At 43.3% G+C, this 24,498-nt stretch overlaps 1 protein-coding gene across 1 annotated transcript in view; it reads left to right on the forward strand.

Moving 5' to 3' along the window:
- Nucleotides 1-24,498, forward strand: part of tmem8b (transmembrane protein 8B) — a 271,726-nt gene that overhangs the window by 212,407 nt on the left and 34,821 nt on the right. The window contains exons 7-9 of the mRNA XM_060907134.1: nucleotides 19,597-19,693; nucleotides 21,419-21,542; nucleotides 22,102-22,244. Coding sequence (XP_060763117.1) covers nucleotides 19,597-19,693; nucleotides 21,419-21,542; nucleotides 22,102-22,244 — 364 coding nt within the window. The remainder of the gene's footprint in view (nucleotides 1-19,596; nucleotides 19,694-21,418; nucleotides 21,543-22,101; nucleotides 22,245-24,498) is intronic.

A 24,498-nucleotide genomic window follows, 5' to 3' on the forward strand; every position in this document is an offset into this window, starting at 1 on the left:
TTTATCTCAAGAAGAAAAGAAATATATCACAATGGAAAAATAACTTTGTTCCGCCCGAATAAGTTCCAAATCTGTGCTCAAATCAGAATTTAAGGGAGTTGTACTCAATAACGTACAATATGACTCGGGTAGTCAGTGACATGGACAGGCTTTAATTTTCAAACAAATTTTGTATACACTGTACACACACAATCTTGCCTATAAATACCCGGGGGAAATGATGGGAAAATTGTCATTATTGAAGATGCCACGCCTAAGCCAAAATCAACGTGAACAGGCCATCAGGATGTTGCGTGCCGGAAGTACACAGACAGAGGTCGCCCGGCACTTCGGTGTTCATCATTCGACCATTTCCCGTTTGAGTCAGCATTACAGACAGACAGGGAGCACCAGGGATCGTCCACGCCCTGGTCAGCCTCGAGTCACGACGCTGCGTACAGCACTTCAGGAAGCATGGCAGGCGATCCCACAGAGGCAGATCAATGGTCTGATAAGGTCTATGCCACGAAGAGTGAACGCCTTGTTGCAAGCAAACAGAGGTCATACACGATACTGAACCTGTAATTTCGTGAACATGGACCAACTGTCACTTTGAATTTTTTTTATTGTGAATTAATTCTTGAGTTTGACAATAAATGTCCTTTATCGATGTTTCAAGATGTGTGTGCATTACATACGATATCATAAATTTCAAATATATGCATGGATCTAAAGTGATATCATGTTGAATTCCATTGTGCGTTTTTAAAGTTACTTAGTGTATTATTATTATTATTATTATTATTACCTCTGCCAACTTTGTAGGAGGAGGTTATATTTTCACCTCTGTTTGTTTGTTTGTTTGTTTGTTTGTTTGTTTTGTTTTTTGTCTGTTCCCAATGTAACTCAAAACTTTGTGAATGGATTTGGATGAAATATTATCAGGAAAGTTGAGCAATGAGCCAAGGAACAATTGATTACATTTTGATGCAAATCCAAATATGTATGTAAACATCTGGGTATTCTGATATGTGGCTTGGTGGAGGTATGCAGTCAGCCGAGTGCCGTTTAAGTTGTTGTTGTTAATAGGAAGCTTGACAGAAACATCCAAACAAAGTTATACATGAAGCTCAGAAGACAGCGGAAAACCATGTTCATGAACACAAATAAAAATAAAGATAAAAAAATTATAGATGTACAAGTGGTGTTTCAAAAAAAAAAGATAGAACTCGACGCCAGTGGCGTCGATGGGGGTGCCTCCGCCGCCCGGTAGACTACACGCCTTATTAAGTTGTGATTTGGGGATGGACATTTGACCTCACAGTAATCTTGACCTGGTGAAATTACTTGTATTAGCCTTGGAGATAGTGTTCACAAGGTTTTTGGACAGACATTTGACCTCACAGTGACCTTGACCTTAGACCTTTTGATCTCAAAATCTAATCAGTTCATGTTTGTCCCAAACCACACGAATGGTGAAAGTTTGGTGAAATTCCTTTCATTAGCCTTTGAGATATCGCGTTCACAAGGTTTCGGGACGGACACACGCACGCACGGACGCACGCACGGACAGACGGACAACCCGAAAACATAATGCCTCCTGCACCTTACGGTGGTGGAGGCATAAAAAAACAGTTCCCTGCACATGTGTAGTTTAGATTTTGAACTGGAGTGATGAGAAACTGTCAAAGCCAGAAAAAAGTCCACATCCAGATTGAAATACAAATACAAGCACGAAACAGAAGATACAGATACGTTGCATTATATCCTGACATTACCATCATTCCTAATAAATCATATTTTGAGCTTGATAGAGCTGGTGTTCTTCATTGAAAGCAATATTTTATGATCACTGGATATCAATATATTTCACTATATACCAATGAATGCTAATGATTCAATGATATCCTGTATATTATTGAATCACTGCTAGATCAGTGTGAGCCTGAATTGCTCATGTCTTGGGCTCACTCTGATCTATCTTGAACATCACTGAACAAATCTGAGACAGATTTGACTGTTGCTCTGGCTTTACCATTCCTTTTCATTTCAATTCATCAGATAAAATCTCCTAAAGCTTTTGTTCACTTTGTGAACTAATGTAAAATGTAAAGAGAGTATTTAACCCTGACCTGACTATCTTACGTGCTAATATCAATATGTGGAATCCCACACACACTCATACACAAATATATTGCCCCACTAGGCATTAGATTTGTCCTCCAACAGCCATTTGTGCTAGACAGAATGCCACAAGGGTGGAGAGGGGCTAATGAGCTGTAGCAAAGGCAAAAAAAAGGCCCTTGCCTTTGAGTGCAAGGCTGAGAGGGAGAGAGAGAGACAAAACATGAGAGAGACAATTGTCTCTGAAGATAAGTCGACATGCCTGTATGTGTGGGAAGGGAATGAAAATGTTCCCCCCGAGTGCTTTGAGTGGCTCTTGTGGACAGTTTGAAGCCAAACTTTACAGCCTAAGCTGCATGAGGTCTTAGGTTTCTGCTGCAGGACCCAAGAGCCTGATGCTCTCATGATAATTATGTCCTTCAAGACGAAAACTGAGGATTAAGAATAGGGCTCCGACCAGGACATTTGAGACAGAGGAGATGGCATGAGTCAGACTCAGTTTTCAATACATAGAAGAACAACAGAGCACTCCTACAACGAATAGTGATTAACACTTTCGTATTAAAGGCTCTGATTTACTAAGATCTCATATAACAAAAGTTAATTTGGATAAATTGCACAGGGAAAAAGTGGGTATGCTGCTGGTGATTTACAGTAATTGCATGAATTATGTCAAGTGCAAAGTAGGGGTTGGAAACAACATGTAAATTAGGTTTGTGTCTGTGCTACTTCTTCTTGATGTCTGCAGCGAGTTTAGATCTAAGGGCCACCTTCAGGAGTAAAACCAAAACTAAAACTTGACATAATTGTACATGTAGAATATCACTAATTAAAGGGAGTGAGATTTGTTTTAAAAAAGTTTTTAAAATATGTAAAAAATAAGTGTGTGTTTTGTTAATAAGATACTTGTGAATGAAAATGCAGAGACATGAACGTGTCATGAATAGCATATACAGTATGAGACCTTTGCTGTGGTAATAGTTATGCATCATTTTAAGAAACTTTTTGATTATTTTAAATGTACTAAGGCATAATCTAGATTAACTTGCCCATTTTTAAGACTACCAAATAGTTTTATATATATATATATATATATATATATATATATATATATATATATATATATATATCGTCTCGTCTTCTTCCGCTTTATCCGGGACCGGGTCGCGGAGGCAGCAGTCTAAGCAGGGAAGCCCAAACTTCCCTTTCCCCAGACACCTCGGCCAGCTCCTCGGGAAGAACACCGAGGCGTTCCCAGGCCAGCCGAGAGACATAGTCCCTCCAGCGTGTCCTGGGTCTTCCCCGGGGCCTCCTCCCGGGGGGACATGCCTGGAACACCTCCCCAGGGAGGCGTCCAGGAGGCATCCGAAAAAGATGCCCGAGCCACCTCAGCTGATTCCTCTTGATGTGGAGCAGCAGCGGCTCTACTCCGAGCTCCTCCCGAGTGACTGTGCTTCTCACCCTATCTCTAAGGGAGCGCCCAGCCACCCTGCGAAGGAAACTCATTTCGGCCGCTTGTATCCGCGATCTTGTCCTTTCGGTCATTACCCAAAGCTCATGACCATAGGTGAGAGTCGGAACGTAGATCGACCGGTAAATTGAGAGCTTCGCCTTTTGGCTCAGCTCCTTCTTCACCACAACGGACCGGTAAAGCGACCGCATCACCGATCCGCCTGTCGATCTCACGCTCCATCCTTCCCTCACTCGTGAACAAGATCCCGAGATACTTAAACTCCTCCACTTGAGGCAGAACTTCTCCACCAACCTGGAGAGGGCAAGCCACCCTTTTCCGGTCGAGAACCATGGCCTCGGACTTGGAGGTGCTGATTCTCATCCCAGCCGCTTCACACTTGACTGCAAACCGCCCCAGTGCATGCTGAAGGTCCTGGTTTGAAGAAGCCAACAGGACAACATCATCCGCAAAAAGCAGAGATGAAATCCTGTGGTTCCCAAACAGGATTCCTTCTGGCCCCTGGCTGCGCCCAGAAATTCTGTCCATAATAATTATGAACAGAACCGGTGACAAAGGGCAGCCCTGCCGGAGTCCAACATGCACTGGGAACAGGTCTGACTTACTGCCGGCAATGCGAACCAGACTCCTGCTCCGTTCGTACAGGGACCGGACAGCCCTTAGCAAAGAGCCCCGAACCCCATACTCCCGAAGCACCCCCCACAGAATACTACGGGGGACACGGTCGAATGCCTTCTCCAGATCCACAAAGCACATGTGGACTGGTTGGGCAAACTCCCATGAACCCTCGAGCACCGTATGAAGGGTATAGAGCTGGTCCAGTGTTCCGTGACCAGGACGAAAACCGCATTGTTCCTCCTGGATCCGAGGTTCGACTATTGGTCGAATTCTCCTCTCCAGTACCCTGGAGTAAACCTTCCCTGGGAGGCTGAGAAGTGTGATTCCCCTATAATTGGAGCACACTCTCCGGTCCCCTTTCTTAAAAAGAGGGACCACCACCCCAGTCTGCCACTCCAGAGGCACTGTCCCTGACCGCCACGCGATGTTGCAGAGGCGTGTCAACCAAGACAGCCCCACAACATCCAGAGACTTGAGATACTCAGGGCGGATCTCATCCACCCCCGGTGCCTTGCCACCGAGGAGCTTGCAAACCACCTCAGTGACTTCGGCTTGGGTAATGGACGAGTCCACCTCTGAGTCATCAGCCTCAGTCTCCTCAGTGGAAGACATGACGGTGGGATTGAGGAGATCCTCAAAGTATTCCTTCCACCGCCCGACAATGTCCCCAGTCGAGGTCAACAGCTCCCCACCCGCACTGTAAACAGTGTTGGCAGAGTACTGCTTCCCCCTCCTGAGGCGCCGGACGGTTTGCCAGAATTTCTTCGAGGCCGACCGATAGTCCTTCTCCATGGCCTCCCCGAACTCCTCCCAGTTCCGAGTTTTTGCCTCCGCAACTGCCCGAGCTGCAGCACGCCTGGCCTGCCGATACCCGTCAGCTGCCTCGGGAGTCCTAGAGGTTAACATGGCCCGATAGGACTCCTTCTTCAGCTTGACGGCATCCCTTACTTCTGGTGTCCACCACCGGGTTCGGGGATTGCCGCCACGACAGGCACCGGAGACCTTGCGGCCACAGCTCCGAACAGCTGCGTCCACAATGGAGGTAGAGAACATGGTCCACTCAGACTCAATGTCCCCCGCCTCCCTCGGAAGCTGGGAAAAGCTCTCCCGGAGGTGGGAGTTAAAGACCTCCCCGACAGAGTGCTCGGCCAGACGTTCCCAGCAGACCCTCACCATACGTTTGGGCCTGCCAGGTCTGTCCAGCTTCCTCCTCCGCCAGCGGATCCAACTCACCACCAGGTGGTGATCAGTTGACAGCTCAGCCCCTCTCTTCACCCGAGTGTCCAAGACATAGGGCCGGAGATCAGATGAAACGACTACAAAGTCTATCATTGACCTCCGACCTAAGGTGTCCTGGTGCCACGTGCACTTATGGACACCCCTATGCTCGAACATGGTGTTCGTTATGGACAAACTGTGACTAGCACAGAAGTCCAATAACAAAACACCACTTGGGTTCAGATCGGGGAGGCCGTTCCTCCCAACCACGCCCCTCCAGGTGTCACTGTCATCTCCCACGTGAGCATTGAAGTCCCCCAGTAACACAATGGAGTCCCCAGTCTGAGCACTCCTCAGTACCTCTCCCAGGGACTCCAAGAAGGCCGGATACTCTATACTGCTATTTGGGCCGTAGGCACAAACAACAGCAAGAGCCCTCTCCCCAATCCGAAGGCGCAGAGAGGCGACCCTCTCGTTCACTGGGGTAAACTCCAACACATGGCGGCTGAGCTGGGGAGCTATAAGCAAGCCCACACCAGCCCGCCGCCGCTCACCACGGGTGACTCCAGAGAAGTGGAGAGTCCAGCCCCTCTCGAGGAGCTGGGTTCCAGAGCCCAAGCTGTGCGTGGAGGTGAGCCCGACTATCTCTAGCCGGTACCTCTCAACCTCCCGCACAAGCTCAGGCTCTTTCCCCCCAGGCAAAGTGACATTCCATGTCCCAACAGCCAGCCGCTGTGTCCGGGGATCAGGTCGTCGAGGCCCCTGCCTTCGACTGCCACCCAATCCACATTGCACCAGTCCCCTACTGCTACCTCTGTGGGTGGTGAACCCACAGGAGGTCGGGCCCACGTCACCTCTTCGGGCTGAGCCCGGCCGGGCCCCATGGGCAAAGGCCCGGCCACCAAGCGCTCGCATACGAGCCCCAACCCCGGGCCTGGCTCCAGGGTGGGGCCCCGGCTGCGTCATCCCGGGCGACGTCACGGTCCTCGGATTTTTCTCCATAGGGGTTTTGGTGAACTGCTCTTAGTCTGGCCTGTCACCTAGGACCTGTCTGCCTTGGGAAACCCTGACAGGGGCATAATGCCCCCGACAACATAGCTCCTAGGATCATTCAAGCACACAAACCCCTCCACCACAATAAGGTGGCAGTTCTAGGAGAGGTATATATATATATATATATATATATATATATATATATATATATATGGGTGCGTCTCAGAAACTGGTCTCTCATTTGGGACATTATGGTCAAAAAATACATTTTCTAATTTTACTTTTTTTTTTTGCATTTACCTAACACTCAATGTTTCTTTTGTCATGTTTAATAAGAATGAAGATAGTATCTTGCTTTATCTGGCCTCCACTGTGGAAAATGTTTTTGATTACAATTCAAATGCTTTTGTAAAAGTGATTTACATATAAAATAACTACATCATGAAGAATTAAAGCCCCTCCTTCACAGATGAGTGAAAATATTGAATAAATTTCCTCTTTTTGATTGCTTGGGTTAAAAATGCCAAGTTATGATGACTGAATTGATTATTCACTTAAATATGAATAATATGATACATTTTGGGTATTTGATATGGCGAAATAGGACAATAGGACACAATGGGAAAATCAAGAACACACCGGAAAGATGAGAATAACGGCGGTGGTAAAAGAACAGCGACTGTACCGGCTGAAGGTCGCGCGGGTCTCTGCTGCGGCACGCGAGCAATGGGACATCACTATCGCACCGGACGGAGCGCGAGGCAGGGGCGGGGCAAAATGACTGGCCGTAGATTCTATCAGAAGTTCTATCTAAATTGACCATGGTTGCAAAATATTGGCCAGAAATACACAAACACTACGAAATATGAAAGTAAGATGGAAAAGAAACATTCTATTGCCTTATACTGCAAGACTAAAACAAAATAAAACTGTCAACTCACCTTTTCAGTGATAACGTCTGAACAGATCACTCGCGTAACAGAAAGACCGCAAATGGAAGCACGATCAACTTCTAACTGTTGGAGTGGAAAATTCCATTCTACACATGCAAATTGTTAATGTGTGTCCTTCCCCGCACACGAATAACACGCTACGGTAAAAAATAGACCACAACTCATTTTATAGCTCAGAAATTCATACAAGACCAGCTACCATCGTAACATATTCTGTAAGAAACATATTCTATAGCTAACTTTCAGCTTTCATTTTAAAAAACAAACTCGCAGATTTATAACTAAATTTTTATATGGCGTAGTGATTTTAAGTTACTGCTTTTGGTGAGGTCGTGACCTTGAACCTGAGGCTTTCCGTTTAGATCAAAACACACGATCGTATTGGGTTTGGGTCTGCGGAAAATGGAGTTACAATGGTGATGAAATATTTTGCATGATGTTTTATTACGATTATGATTATTCTGTGAGCGCACCAATCCTTAGGTGTATAAAGTTACAACTTAAAATACAATTCGTGATAACTGTAGACTTTTCAGTGGACTACAGCCTTTTTAAGGGAATGCGATGTAGTCAACCATTTATCATGTCCCAGATCAAGCCGCCATTTTTCCACAAATTCGCAGAATTTTTGCTAAATTCTGAATAGAGTATTCACATCGAAGATTTAGTTTTATCTGTATTATTTCTTTCATCATTTTATTTCAAATTAAAACCAACATCACCATTCAAAACCATATAGTTTATTAACTGTGAGTATATTGAGTTGAAGCTGTTCTGTATGGAGGAATGGGCTAAAATTCCTCCAAGCCGGTGTGCAGGACTGATCAACAGTTACCGGACACGTTTAGTTGCAGTTATTGCTGCACAAGGGGCTCACACCAGATACTGAAAGCAAAGGTTCACATACTTTTGCCACTCACAGATATGTAATATTGGATCATTTTCCTCAACAAATAAAGAAAAAAGTAAAGAAAGAAAGCACAACTTTATTCATCACACACTTGGGAAATTTCCTCTCTACATTTAACCCATGTACAGCAGTGAACACACACATGCACAATGAGCGCACACACACATACCCAGAGCAGTGGGCAGCCATACTAACAGCGCCCGGGGAGCAGTTGGGAGTTAGGTGCCTCGCTCAAGGGCACCTCAGCCCAAGGCCGTCCCATATTAACCTAACCGCATGTCTTTGGGGGAAACCGGAGCACCTGGAGGAAACCCACACAGACACGGGGAGAACATGCAAACTCCACGCAGAAAGGCCTTCGCCGGCCGTTGGGTTCCAACCCAAAACCTTCTTGCTGTGAGGTGACTGTGCTAACCACTACACCACCGCGCCACCCATAAATGACCAAGTATAATATTTTTGTCTCATTTGTTTAACTGGGTTCTTTTTATCTACTTTTAGGACTTGTGTGAAAATCTGATGATGTTTTAGGGCATATTTATGCAGAAATATAGAAAATTCTAAAGGGTTCACAAACTTTCAAGCACCACTGTGTGTATATATATATATATATATATATATATATATATATATGGCGGCACGGTGGTGTAGTGGTTAGTGCTGTCGCCTCACAGCAAGAAGGTCCTGGGTTCGAGCCGGCGAGGGCCTTTCTGTGTGGAGTTTGCATGTTCTCCCCGTGTCCGCGTGGGTTTCCTCCGGGTGCTCCGGTTTCCCCCACAGTCCAAAGACATGCAGGTTAGGTTAACTGGTGACTCTAAATTGACCGTAGGTGTGAATGTGAGTGTGAATGGTTGTCTGTGTCTATGTGTCAGCCCTGTGATGACCTGGCGACTTGTCCAGGGTGTACCCCGCCTTTCGCCCGTAGTCAGCTGGGATAGGCTCCAGCTTGCCTGCGACCCTGTAGAAGGATAAAGCGGCTAGAGATAATGAGATGAGATATATATATATATATATATATATTTTTTTCCCCCCCCCAACTTGAGGAAATGGACTTTTGCAAATGTAAAACCTGCTGCTCAGTTGTACAAATTTGTGCACATAAATGGTACACACTGTCTCTGAATTGATTTTAAGGTTCAATAAGTCACACTGTGGGTGCTAAATTGATCGATTTGCATTGACTCCACCCTGTATTTTGCACATTTCAGTACAAACACTCCAAAATGCATATTCATTAAGCCAAGCACACAAAGCAGACATGTGTTATTGTGCTTATATAAAAGCTGCAATCCTCTGTAGACTAAGGAAATCACCTTGCATGTTTTTATGCAAGTTTGCACATGGTTTTACACCACAGTCTCATCACTCACCCAAGACATGCCTCCAGCGCTAATGAACCACTGCCTTCTGAATGCACACACACACACACACACACGCACACACACACTCTCCAAGCACCAGTCTTGCCAGTGGAATCTGATTTTTCCCCTTTGTGGTGGATGTAGGTTTTCTGTTTTATTTGGGACTGTTTACTCATCATCGTCATCATCATCATCATCATCATCATCATCATCAGATTGTGGATGATTTAGTTAATGCATAAACTTGCCCTACAACTGTACACAATTCTTATCCTTTGACACATACACACTCAAATCTTCAGTAAACCAGGCTTTAGTGTGTTATCTTTCACAGATATTTAATTATCATAAGTAACAAAAGTGATTAAATGGTGAAAATGAATCATGAAATTGGTGGAAATTTTGAAGACGCCAAGCCAAGAAGCCTTTATTTGTCACACATACACAGACTTAAGCACACAGTGAAGTTTAACCTCTGAATTTTAACCCATCTGAAGCAGTGAACACACACATGCACACACACAAGTGAGCAATGAGCACACACACACACACATACCCAGAGCAGTGGGCAGCTATGCTACAGCGCCCGGGGAGCAGTCGGGGGTTAGGGGCCTTGCTCAAGGGCACTTCAGTCCAACCTCAGGCCCATGTTAACCTAACTGCATGTCTTTGGACTGTGGGGGAAACCGGAGCACCTGGAGGAAACCCACACAGACACGGGGAGAACATGCAAACTCCACACAGGAAGGCCCCCTTCGGCTGCTGGGCTCGACCCCGGACCTTCTTGCTGTGAGGCAACGGTGCTAACCACTACACCACATTCATTTTGAATTCTGTTCTGTTAGTTCTGTTAATTTTTAATTATTTTGTTTTCCCCAGGGCCAATAAGCACTTCCCCTTGACATCAAAGTCTGTAGACCCCAACTCATTCGTAGGTTTTTCTGTATTTTGACTATTTTCTACACTGAAGATATCAAAACTATGAAATAACATTTGGAACATAAATGGAATTATGTGGTAAACAAAAAAGTGTAGAAATAAATAAATAAAAACAAACAAAAATGTTTCATATTTTAGATTTTTCAAAGTAGCCAGCGTTTACCTTGATGATGCTTTGCGCACTACTGGCATTATCTTAACCAGCTTCATGAGGTCATCACCTGGAATGCTTTTCAATTCACAGGTGTCTCGCCAAAAATTAATTCGTGCAATGTCTTGCCTTCTTAATGCATTTGAGATCAAACATTAAATAGTAAATTATAAAAATATGGCAAATAGCCCTATTCCACAACTGTAGTAATCCATATTATGTCAAAAACTGAACAAGTAAAGAGAAATGACATCCATCATTACTTTAAGACATGAAGTGTTTCAATTAATAAAAATAAAGCAAAAACATTGAATTAGAAGGTGTGTCCAAACTTTTGATTGGTACTGTATAGTGTCGGGCGGCACAGTGGTGTAGTGGTTAGCTCTGTCACCTCACAGCAAGAAGGTCCTGGGTTCGGGCCCAGCGGCCGGCGAGGGCCTTTCTGTGTGGAGTTTGCATGCTCTCCCTGTATCTGCGTGGGTTTCCTCCGGGTGCTCCGGTTTTTCCCACAGTCCAAAGACATGCAGGTTAGGCTAATTGATGGCTCTAAATTGACCGGCAGGTGTGAATATGCTTGGAGAGGAGATGGGCGCCACCAAGCAATCCAAGCCCAGAGAAAAGACATGAGAAATGAGTGACTATGTCAGCATCTCTCATGCCTCCCTACGACCGCAATGTGGTTACGGGAATGAACAGAACAGAACAGTATAGTGTCGACATCTTGATCTAACAACAGAAAATCCTTCCACTGAAGCAAAGCTTCTGGGGAATATGGGGAATTATAATATCATAAGAAAATATCTGTTCCATTCATTATGGTCGATTTTGATTTATCTAATGTCTTGTGGACTTAACAAGTGGAAAGTGCACCTAAAAGGATTGTGTAAATGTCTAGGGCCTAATGAATCTGGATCTCCCCATATACAATGATAAATGGAAGATCATCACTGTGTCTTTCGCTGTCCTCTGATGAGCCATGAAGGGCTTTTGTCATCATTAATCAGATATAATCTGGTACATCACGTCTATAAGATTTGAAGCATGACAAGGAAAGATACAGAAATGGACATGGTTACATTTTAGGGTTAGTCACTCTTATTTAGTCCATTTAGAAATCTCATCCATCACTAGTTTGATACAGGTGATGCAGCTGTTTTTTGAAGCTGATAATTATGCACTCATTCATTCATCGACAGTAACCATGTTATCCTGGTTTCACAGTAGATCTAGAGCCTATGAAATTTTTTATTGAGGGCAATCCAAGTATCATGGTCGTGGTACGATGCAGGAGTCAAAATTAAACTAGAAATATCCATCAGCAAAGAGACTAGTGTCAGTATAAAATGGATTAATACAGACACAGAACAGGACTTCGCCTCTAGACAAAAGAACTTGAGGATATAACTACACTAATAAAGGGCTAAGACTAAGAACAGCTGCACACATCTCATCTCATCTCACTATCTCTAGCCGCTTATCCTGTTCTACAGGGTCGCAGGCAAGCTGGAGTCTATCCCAGCTGACTACGGGCGAAAGGCGGGGTACACCCTGGACAAGTCGCTAGATCATCACAGGGCTGACACATAGACACAGACAACCATTCACACTCACACCTACGGTCAATTTAGAGTCACCAGTTAACCTAACCTGCATGTCTTTGGACTGTGGGGGAAACCGGAGCACCTGGAGGAAACCCACGCGGACAACATGCAAACTCCACACAGAAAGGCCCTCGCCAGCCACGGGGCTCGAACCTGGACCTTCTTGCTGTGAGGCGACAGCGCTAACCACTACACCACCATGCCGCCAGCTGCACACATATGGGAAATAAACCAGTGATGAGGGGGCAGAGACAAGACTGAAGCCAAAACCAAAGCACGTGTCAAACACAAAAGCACCTGCAGCACAGTTTCAGTTAAAATATTTAAAAAAGTGAATTCTAGCTTCAGGCATTCAGTAGTGTATAGCAGAGTTTTTCAACCTTTTTGAGGCTAAGTCACATCAAATGTCTAACCAGAAAATCAAGGCACACCACTTAGAGCTGGTTATCAATTATGAAAAATGTCACACACATTATGATAGGCTATGGTTTCATTAGCAGGATTTGACACATATTGTACTATAGCAGACTATCAAATAATTATCAAATAGACAGTTAAATCAGACAGGATATCATAAAATTGAACATATGAAAAAGAACATGCATAAGGATCCGAGTGACTTTGACGAGGGCCAAATTGTGATGGATAGATGACTGGATCTGAGCATCTCCAAAATGGTACATCTTATGGGGTGTTCCCAGTATGCAGTGGTTGGTACGTACCAAAAGTGGTCCAAGGAAGGACAACCAGTGAACCGGCGACAGGGTCATGGGTATTGAAGGCTCACTGATTCGCATGGAGCACAAAGGTCCAATCCCACAGAAGAGCTACTGTAGCACAAACTGCTGAAAAAGTTAATGTTGACATCTTTCTGTTTTAGCCAGCATTAACTTTTTCAGCAGTTTGTGCTACAGTAGCTCGTCTGTGGGATTGGACCTTTGTGCTCCATGCGAATCAGTGAGCCTTCAATACCCATGACCCTGTCGCCGGTTCACTGGTTGTCCTTCCTTGGACCACTTTTGGTCAGTACTAACCATTGCATACCAGGAACACCCCACAAGATGTGCCATGTTGGAGATGCTCAGACCCAGTTGTCCAGCTATCACAATTTGGCCCTTGTCAAAGTCGCTCAGATCCTTACACTTGCCCATTTTTTCTGCTTCCAACTCATCAACTTCCAGAACTGACTGTTCTCTTGCTGCCTAATATATCCCACCCCTTGACAGGTGCTATTATAATGAGATAATCACTGTTATTCCCTTCACCTGTCAGTGGTTTTAATGTTATGGCTGATTGGTGTAGTGCAGCATCATGAACAGCAATATACTAAAATAAAATAAAACAAAACATTCACTACTCCATTAATTACCTGTTCTATTTTACTACAGGGCGGCACGGTGGTGTAGTGGTTAGCGCTGTCGCCTCACAGCAAGAAGGTCCGGGTTCGAGCCCCGTGGCTGGCGAGGGCCTTTCTGTGTGGAGTTTGCATGTTCTCCCCGTGTCCGCGTGGGTTTCCTCCGGGTGCTCCGGTTTCCCCCACAGTCCAAAGACATGCAGGTTAGGTTAACTGGTGACTCTAAATTGACCGTAGGTGTGAATGTGAGTGTGAATGGTTGTCTGTGTCTATGTGTCAGCCCTGTGATGACCTGGCGACTTGTCCAGGGTGTACCCCGCCTTTCGCCCGTAGTCAGCTGAGATAGGCTCCAGCTTGCCTGCGACCCTGTAGAACACGATAAAGCGGCTAGAGATGATGAGATGAGATGAGATGAGACGAGATGCATGATGCAGGCCTGTCATGAATACTAATCGAAGGTGATCAATTACTGTAGGTGTCTCAGCCATGGTGGCTCATTGCAAAAATTTAAACATTAATAGTTCCATGAACCTTTGTACTCGCAACATGGAAGTAACAATAATTAGAGAGTGACCACGTTTTCTGGTTGCTACAAAAATAATCCTCCTCCTCAGGCCTAAATTTATTTTTGAAATCAAACTGAGAATGGGACTAAAGGTCATTTAGATAAAAAAAATGTAAAGGTTGTAAAAAAGTGACTACCTGCAAACCTTTTTAATTAATAAGCAGTGTCATGGATGTATTTAAAAATACTATTTCATGAGCCTGAATAAGGGCAGCACGGTGGTGTAGTGGTTAGCGCTGTCGCCTCACAGCAAGAAGGTCCGGGTTCGAGCCCCATGGCCGGCGAGGGCCTTTCTGTGTGGAGTTTGTATGTTCTCCCCGTGTCCGCATGGGTTTCCTCCGGGTGCTCCGGTTTCCCCCACAGTCCAAAGACATGCAGGTTAGGCTAATTGGTGACTCTAAATTGACCGTAGGTGTGAATGTGAGTGTGAATGGTTGTCTGTGTCTATGTGTCAGCCCTGTGATGACCTGGCGACTTGTCCAGGGTGTACCCCGCCTTTCGCCCGTAGTCAGCTGGGATAGGCTCCAGCTTGCCTGCGACCCTGTAGAACAGGATAAAGTGGCTAGAGATAATGAGATGAGATGAGATGAGCCTGAATAAAAATGCATTGGGTTCCTCAAACTCCCACAGCACACTTCACTTTGCCTCATGACACACCAATGAGAACCACTGGCCTGTAGTCTTTATTCATAAATCGGGTGACTTCAAACCAATGCTCAAAATACACAGCAAAGCCAGCCAGTGTCTGTCCTGTGGTACAGAAGTACATAAGTAACATGAAGAAGCAGAGGACATTAAAGGGGAACTGAAGTCATTTTTAAGCTTGATTTATTTTTTAATTAACGTGTTATTCAATTATGTTTTCGGTTTTAGTAACCTTATATTGTGACCTGTATTGGCAACTAATTGCCATTAAATATTATACTTATCGGCCTATTCGGTTTTTAGCCATGTTGAATTTAGTTTGTTTGGTCCACGGCAGGCGTCGCTTATCCGCGCGATCTTCACGAGACTTGTGCGAGACTTCAAAATGTCAAGTGTCAGCCAGGTGTCAGTGCCGCCATTTTGAAAACTGTTTTCCAAACGAAATATTGCACAAAAACCAAGTTTAAATGACAATTACTGCCTACTTTTTTCAAACTTTCCTGATTGCTATCAAAACAAACAAAACTTCCGGCTTGATTACATCAGCATTCGAAAGAGGGCGCGCGCGTCTTTTGACAACATTGGCAGATGTTGGTCACTTTGGTTTCCGCTGTACGTTTTACTTCCGTCCTACGATGTCTCGCACAGGTCTCGACGAATCTCGTTTACGGCCATTGCTTTGACATATGGACTGATATATTACAGAGCATTTTTCAAACACTCATAACTTGCTATAGCAGTGACAAAATAGCTGTCAGAAATGCATTCCTATATTTAATAAAATGAGATAAATAGAATTTTGATAATAAAAAAATTGCCTTCAGTTTTCCTTTAATCACTGGTTCCTGCCTGTGATAAGCTTTGGTGGTTTGCAGAACCTCCTGTGAGGCATGTTATGGTAAACGTGGTTTTTCCACTTGGTGGCCGATTTGGACATTATCCGGCGGTCTTTCCAACTCTGGAATCGGAGCAAACACTTCATGTTGCTTGTTAATTATGAGGGCGATTTGAATGACAGCCAAACAGTACCCTAAGCTCAAACCTGCTAGTCATCAGTCATTTTGTGAAAGAGTACTTCCTAGATTGGTGTCTGGTCTGTGGCCAAATCAACACAGATGCTTGGCACAATATCAATGGAGAACATGATAAATGGCAAACTGTCATGAATGTGCTGATGAATACAATGACAACAGCACTTTGGATATTTTTGTTTGAGATTATAGTGCTTTACAAAATTCACATATGTAGTCAGAGAATGTCAGATCAGTGTCATGTGGCGATATAATCAGAATGTGAATAGCAGTCACACATATTATCAGCTTTTATTCCAGCTACTCTGTGTACACTTTCTGAAACAGAAGCTACATGATCGGTTTATTAAATGTAACGTAAAATACACTAACCAGCTAAATCATTACTTATCTGTACTGCCAGATAACTTATCTGGGTTGCTTATGATATTTACCCAGGTTTTTTTTTTTAAACATCCAAATGGTCACCTGTTGTGTAATGACCAACTTTATGCCACAGTGTCCACCCCGTTATCGCCCATCCTTTAAGGTCTTGTGAAACAATAAGATGGACCAGAATAGAGTGGACATATTGACATAAGGAGGAAGGATATACATTCGAGGGAGCATGCTGCTTCATCAAGCCGTATAAGTTCAGGACTTCTTCTTCTTCTTCATACGCCTGCTCCCGTTCAGAGTCACCATAGCAGATCTGTTCCGCATATTTGATTTGGCATTGGTTATGAGCATGAAATCAGTGCATGAGCAAGACCAGATGAAAACAAACTTGAAATAGTTACGAAGTTGAAATTTTTTTTAACTGGATTTGATTTTTTAAATTAAGAAGAAGAAACCTTTGTCACATGCACACTTCAAGCACAGTGAAATTCATCCTCTGTGTTTAACCCATCTGAAGCAGTGAACACACGCACGCACCCAGAGCAGTGGGCAGCCACACTAGAGCACCCAGGGAGCAGTCAGGGGTCAGGTACCTTGCTCAAGGGCACTTCAGCCCAAGGCTGCCCCACGTTAACCTAACTGCATGTCTTTAGACTGTGGGGGAAACCGGAGCACCCGGAGGAAACCCACACAGACACGGGGAGAACATGCAAACTCCACACAGAAAGGCCCTCGCCGGCCGCTGGGTTCGAACCCAGAACCTTCTTGCTGTGAGGCAACCGTGCTAACCGCTACACCACCGTGCCACCCAATTATTATATCTAATTGTAAAATCTTATTGAATTTTCTCATATTTTCATAACAGCGAATGCCATCATCTTAGTCTCTTCCAGAATATAATGTCATTATGTAAAACGTACTGCATTTATTTAATCAGCTGTTAACCATGCACAGAAGAGTGGGCATAAACTTGAGGGAAATACTAACAAAACCCCTCATTTTGATTGTTTAAATCAATGCAAGTGTGGGAAAAGCTAGAGCTGCTCAATCGATTACTCAATCTAACTATTAAATAGCTTTAGTATCAATACACAGGTGATTATAGGAAATCGTGCGCTGATCGGTTGAGAAATTTGGACTATTTCTCGATAATCACCTCGAGCGACTCGGCAAAATGGCGGCCAATCGCTTTGTCACCGTAAGTGAGGAAGAATTATAAATTATAAAAGAAAATGCTGTTCCTAAAAGCACTAAAGATGCTACAAAGTTTGGGCTAAAACTATTCAAAGGTAAGGTGGAATTGTGATTTATTTTATCTATTTCAAAACAAAGTATTTTATGTGAGTCGGCATAGATAAGTGACACAAGTCTGTATGCATTACATTTGCATGCCGCTTTTGATGTTTGAAATAAATTATTTTTTAAATATGATTTAAATTAAAAAAATAATAATCACCTGAGGCGGCATGGTGGTGTAGTGGTTAGTGCTGTCGCCTCACAGCAAGAAGGTCCTGGGTTCGAGCCCCGGGGCCGGCGAGGGCCTTTCTGTGCGGAGTTTGCATGTTCTCCCCGTGTCCGCGTGGGTTTCCTCCGGGTGCTCCGGTTTCCCCCACAGTCCAAAGACATGCAGGTTAGGTTAACTGGTGACTCTAAATTGACCATAGGTGTGAGTGTGAATGGTTGTCTGTCTATGTGTCAGCCCTGTGATGACCTGGCGACTTGTCCAGGGTGTACCCCGCCTTTCGCCCGTAGTCAGCTGGGATAGGCTCCAGCTTGCCTGCGACCCTGTAGAAGGATAAAGCGGCTAGAGATAATGAATGAATGAATGAATGAATGAATAATCACCTGTGTATTTATACTAAAACAATTCCATCTCAGGCTCAATTGTATTCGCCATTGGCGAATAATTGTTAAGTAAACGACAAAGATTTTGATGATCTTATATACTTTGAAGAACAACCCTAGTGAATTGTAAAAATGAATTTTGTAGCTAAAGTGTAGTACATTTTACATGCAAAAACTGTTTAGTATTTAGTCTTTAGCGGCCTCCAAGTGGTGTAACAGAAAAGTTTAATTCATTCTATTATCTGAGATCACAAGTTCGAATCCCGATGATGCCACGGCCATCTACGGCTGGGAGTCAAGCAAGCAAAACTGGCCATGCTGCCACAGAAGGGAGGAATGGTATACTCTCTCTCCCCGTCAATCAAAGCAATATCGGCCAATCATGGGCGTCTGTGAGTTCATGTCCGCTGAAGACAGTATATAGTGCTTGCCTCTGAGTGTGTTACGCTGCCCTGTGGCGCAGCATGCACAGTATTTTGAAAAGATGCAGAAGTTTGCGTCATGTCTCAAAGGAAGCACGTGTTTCAGTCCCAGTAATTTAGCTTGACATAAAGTAGGAACCTAGTCTAATTACACCGCGCCTTTGTGGTATAATACAGCTTCTTTCCTTTGAACATGCTGTGTTTTAGGTTATTGTACATGAAGCTTTACAGTAATAACACCAAACAACAAACGGATGACTCAGCTATTGAGAACTGTGCAATGTGAGGTTGAGTCAGCTTAAAGATGATGTAGATGACATATTCAGAGTGAAGAATTACACCCAAATCTCTATCTTTACATTTGTTTTAACCGTGACCTGGATCTGGATGTACCTCAGCGATCCTGAACCCTTCATCAGTGTTGGTTTAAAAGCCTAGATTTAAAAAAATGCCTGCCTTTTTGCAAGCCATCAGGCACAAGCAACTTCTTTTTTAGGGTCAATCATTTGTTGTTTTGATATAATATGTCAGCAGTTACCAACGACACAAGGAACTCGTTTATTAAAAATCCTTTACTATATCATCCAGACAGCTTAAAGCCCTACAGCATATGAGTAACAGAGTGATTAGCTAAAAAGGACATGCCACTCTCTGCTAGCTCTCGCTCTCTCTCTCTGTGTATGTGTGTCTGTGTGTGTGTGCCAAGCCTTTTCTATAATTCATGTGCCAAGGGATGAACATCTCTATTTTCAGATGGCTACAGACGTTCAGAGGGCATATGCTGCCACATGCTCCCCCACTTGCCCTCGACATCCCACAGTGCTTCCAGATTAACACTGTATTATTATTATTATTATTATTATTATTATTGCGCAAAATACATGAAAATATCAAATTCATTCAGGTTTGCCAATTTAGCCTTAAGGCATGCATTCGTAACGTAACGTATGTATGGACTCTCCAATGCTACTGTTATTGAACATTAATGAATGTGTTTTTTTCTTTCCTTTTTAATATATATGTATATCTTTTCCTAAGTCCTCAGTGAATAGGGAGAATATAACTGTATTTGGCTGCCTGCATCATGGAATGCCGCTAACCCTTCAAGACAACTCCTCTGTCAAGTGCGAGTCTGGTAAGAGACGCATCCTATGTGCTTCGCCCCAGTCATGCAAATAAATAATAAATGAGGAAATAAATAACCCAGAGATGACTCAATACTGAAATCAGGATTTACACTTTGGTTTCTTTGGGCTGCTGATTTCTATATTCAGCTGTCAGTTACTAGCCAAATATAATTAACAGTTATTCCACGAAATCGAGTCATACATGAGCTGATAGCTGATGAGGCACGTGGCTATAAGCCATGTACAACGAGATTGAATGGAATAACTGTTTCGTTCTATCCGCATTCACTAGATTTTGAGAAACAGAGCATTTTTATTTTATTTTTTGCAAATTCGATAAATAAAAACTTTATACAAAACATCCGACAAAATCATTTCCGCTTAGAATGTAAACAAACCAGCGAAATAACAGTAGCAATTTGTGAAAAATGCGACAGTAATAATTCTTGAAAAATAAAAAAAGGTACGTTCTTACCATCAAATACTTTCATTCCATATTTTATTGCTTTTTTATATTTTTGGGGGATTTTGTTTTCGAGTAGAGTTTTTATTTCATCCTCGGTTGGTTCACCAACACACTCCGCCATTTTGTTTTTCTCTTCTCATGGTATATGAGCTGATATCCTAGTAGTAGAGTAGCCAATTCGAGTGTACGATTGCTCATGTCCAGTGAATGTGGATAAAATAATATCCTCTATGATAGTGAGACATCGACATTTCTATTAATGTTGAGAACTCTGTTTAATAAAACAAACCAATCCATATTGTTCCCAAAATGATGGCAGCATAAAAGAATTAGGACTCTCCACATATTTAACCCCTGCATTTTGAGGAGACACAAGTTGCCTCAAGAATTCTAATTTAATACTGATAGACAATACAATGTCATCAAGGACCTCTTTTATTCTTTGAATTTGGGGAAAAGTAACTCTTTAGCTTACAACATTTTTGCCTTTTGAATATTTAGGAAAGTCATAACTGAAAAAATGTAAAACACACACACACACACACACACACACACACACACACACACACACACACACAGTAGCCATAAAATTAAAAACACTGAAAGGTAAAGTGAATTACATTGATTATGTTGTCACAGTGGCACCTGTCTAGGGGTGGGATATATTAGGCAGCAAGGGAACAGTCAGTTCTTGAAGTTGATGTGTTGGAAGCAGGAAAAATGGGCAAGCGTAAGGATCTGAGCGACTCTGACAAGGGCCAAATTGTGATGGCTGGACATCTGGGTCTGAACATCTCCAAAATGGCAGGTCTTGTGGGGTGTTCCCGGTATGCAGGGGTTAATACGTACCAAAAGTGGTCCATGGAAGGACAACCGGTGAACCGGCGACAGGGTCATTGGTGTCAAAAGCTCGATGATTCGCATGGGGCACGAAGGCTAGAACATATGGTCCAATCCTACAGAAGAGCTACTGTAGCACAAACTGCCAAAAAAGCTAATGGTGGCACCATTCTGTTTTAGCCAGCATTAATTTTTTCAGCAGTTTGTGCTACAGTAGGTCTTCTGTGGGATTGGACCACAACTTCAAGAACTGACTGTTCTCTTGCTGCCTAATATATCCCACCCCTTGACAGGTGCCATTGTAATGAGATAATCAATGTTATTCACTTCATGTGTCAGTGCTCACAATGTTATGGCTGATCGGTTTGTGTATATACAGTATTTCTCTCTCTTCTTATCCTCTGTCGTGAATTTTACCTCTAAACAGAGTCAATTTCAGGATTCCTTTTGTCTGTGAACACCACGACAAACATTACCAAGCTGCGGATCCCATACCCCCAGACTGGCACCTGGTACCTCAGCCTCCGATCTCTACGCTCCACAGAACATGGGTAAGTCCAGATCCAGATCAACTCCACATCCAAACACATTTAAAAAGTCATACAATCCACACTTTTCCCCTCAGAGACATTAACTTAGATGCAAACAATACTTTGGATGTGAATGGCATTGAATATTGAGTAGTACTGGTACACATTCATCTAAAGTCTTTCAGATACAGTGCTATGTTGACAGCTACCATGCTAAAACTTTTATGGCACTTTCAAGCCATTAATGCAAATTAGCCAGTCAGACAGAGAGTTCATCTAAAGTTTGAGACCACAATTTCAGTTCGTCAAAAGAAAGACTTTTGTACTTTGAAAGCCTTAGGGAACATACCTCCATATCTACCTCTATAGCTGCTTCAGAGCATGTAAAAAAGAAAGATGCCTTTTAACTTTTGCTCACTTTTCATCTAGTTTTAATGATTTTCCCTTGTTGCCAAGCTATTTTCAGGATAGACATTTTATCAAAGTCAGAGGAAGCTTAAAACAGTCCCAAGAGGCAGTTTGTATTCTGCAATACTGTCCAGTGAATGTATACTAATGTTCGTATTGTTATCCTTTGCAGGTTTGAGGCGTGCCCTAATATAACAGCAGAAGTGTATCTTCGGTCCTATCTGACCCCATGTATCAACGACTGTGGCACTTATGGCCAGTGCAAACTCCTCCGCACCAATAACTACTTGTACGCTGCATGCGAGTGCAAAGCAGGTGATCAATCTTATGCTTTAAAACAGCTTTTCTTGTGGCATATTATTGCTTCTTTGGTCCTGCCCAGTTCTGTAAAGATATTATTTCAATTTTCTCTGTAAGTTGACCTTCTGTCGATGCTCAAAGTGGAGATCCAGAGTGGAAATTTTGCAGTGATTTTGTGTGAACCAAGAGAGCACAGCTCAGTGAAAATGCTACTGTGTCCTATTATTGCTTACATGATTACATGTTTAAAATGTAAAGGGTGTTTTTGCGGTTTTATTTTTATTTATTTATTTTTGCATACAAGCATAACCTTAAAGCTAGACCGCCTTTCAGATTTTTCAAGTGTAGGTCATAAAAAGAATTTTCCCTGACACCCAATTATTTTTGCTTAGTGGTCCAAAAGCTACTGAATTCGAATCACAGAGTTCCAACTTTATTAAGGTTTTTTAAAAAAGAACAATTAATGAATTTAGGGCCACTTGGCCCTAAATTCTCTACTATTTTGTACGCTGTCGTCTGCTGGGGCAGCGGCTTGAAGGTGAAGGACACCAACAGACTCAATAAGATCATCAGGAAGGCCAGCCATGTTGTAGGCGTGGAACTGGACTCTCTGACAGTGGTGTTGGAGAAAAGGACCCTGTCCAAAATAAAAACAATCTTAGATTGTCCTTCCCACCCTCTACATGAGGAGCTGATCAGCCACAGGAGCACATTCAGTAAATGGCTGATTCTTCCACGCTGCACAACTGAGGTGGTGTTTACATTAGACCGTATCAGTGGATCATCAGATTAACGTTTTTAAAACGATTCGTGTGCACACAGCAACACCAATACACGATTCGTGTGCACACAGCAACGCCAATACAGATACGCTAATCACATGACTAATTAGATGGCACGTAAGTTGAAATGTGTCAGTGCGGCTCAGCGCTTCCTCCTCAGCGGCTGCGCTCCAAATCACTCCGCCCTGAACAGCAAGTGCCCTCTGGAGGGTGCGCACTCCGGCCCTGCGCAGCTCACAGAGCGCGCGAGTGAAGCGTACGAGCAGTGATTCGGGACTGAGCCACTGTGTGTGTGTGATCCCAGTGCATATCGGGCATGCGCAAGTCACTCACCACTTGCAAGTGGAAGGATGGCAAGCCTAAAGACAATCATAACTACACAATGGGCAGTATTTGTATCTTACCATGAACAACATTAAGAATGACAAAGCAAAGCATTATATTCATACTTTTATACTCTTTAATGAAAAACAAAAAGGTGATACAAGGCGGAAACAATAGCAGGAAGTGAAGTCCGCGCCGTTTTTCAGCAGTCGCGTCACATGACCAACGTGGCATGAACAACACCAGCGAATCAGGAAGGTGGATGTCACAGTGACGTTGTCCAATGACGACGTCAGCTAGAGCTCAGCACTGCGTTTCCTCGTATCTCAATGTTTATACAGCACCGGATCCGATACGAACTGGGTTGAATATGTGGGCCCTGGCGGATTCAAGTTGTTCCGCCTGTGGAGTCGTTTCCCGGCATTTTAATGTGAACGGACAGTGCATCCGCAACGAAAACGAGACGGATACGGTCTAATGTAAACACCACCTGAGAGACAGGAAATCATTCCTACCTGTTGCAGTCAAGCTGTACAATGCCACTGTATAACTGTGGTACACTGTCTTACCATGTATACTGTATCCTTAACTCAGGTGCAATATATGTATATAGGAATCATTGTATATAAAATCACTTCATTTTGCTTTTACTTAGGTTATTGAACTTATTTAAATTTATTTTATTTTTATTTATTCTTTTTTCAGGCGATTTTATCTTCTATTTTTAGACATGTTTACTTCTTCTTTGATTCAGGAGCTTGGTAGCAAATTTGAATTTCCCTCTGGGGATTAATAAAGTAATTCTGATTTCTGATTCTGATTTTTTTCCCGCTTCACCGTGACCCAATTCAAGATACTACGTCATGCATCACGTGGTGGGCTTTCCCCGTTCGCGCAAGGCATTGTGGGATACAAATTTGAAACAGGAGAGACGAATGGAGGATGTGAGTGGGCAAATGAAATGTGAAAGACTGACGACAGTAATGGAAAGCGAGAAGAAAAGACGTTATGTTGCAAAGGAAAGGAAACGCAGGACCAAACTAATAAATATTGGTGGTCAGCAAGCAGCTCGGTGTGATAAGCTGTTTGTTTAGCGAGAGAATGATGTAACTGTCAGTGCACAGTCAAGGTAAACCTGTAGATGGCAGTAATACAACACTGTG

This window comes from Neoarius graeffei, chromosome 24 (assembly GCF_027579695.1).
Source record: "Neoarius graeffei isolate fNeoGra1 chromosome 24, fNeoGra1.pri, whole genome shotgun sequence".
Lineage (NCBI taxonomy): Eukaryota > Metazoa > Chordata > Actinopteri > Siluriformes > Ariidae > Neoarius > Neoarius graeffei.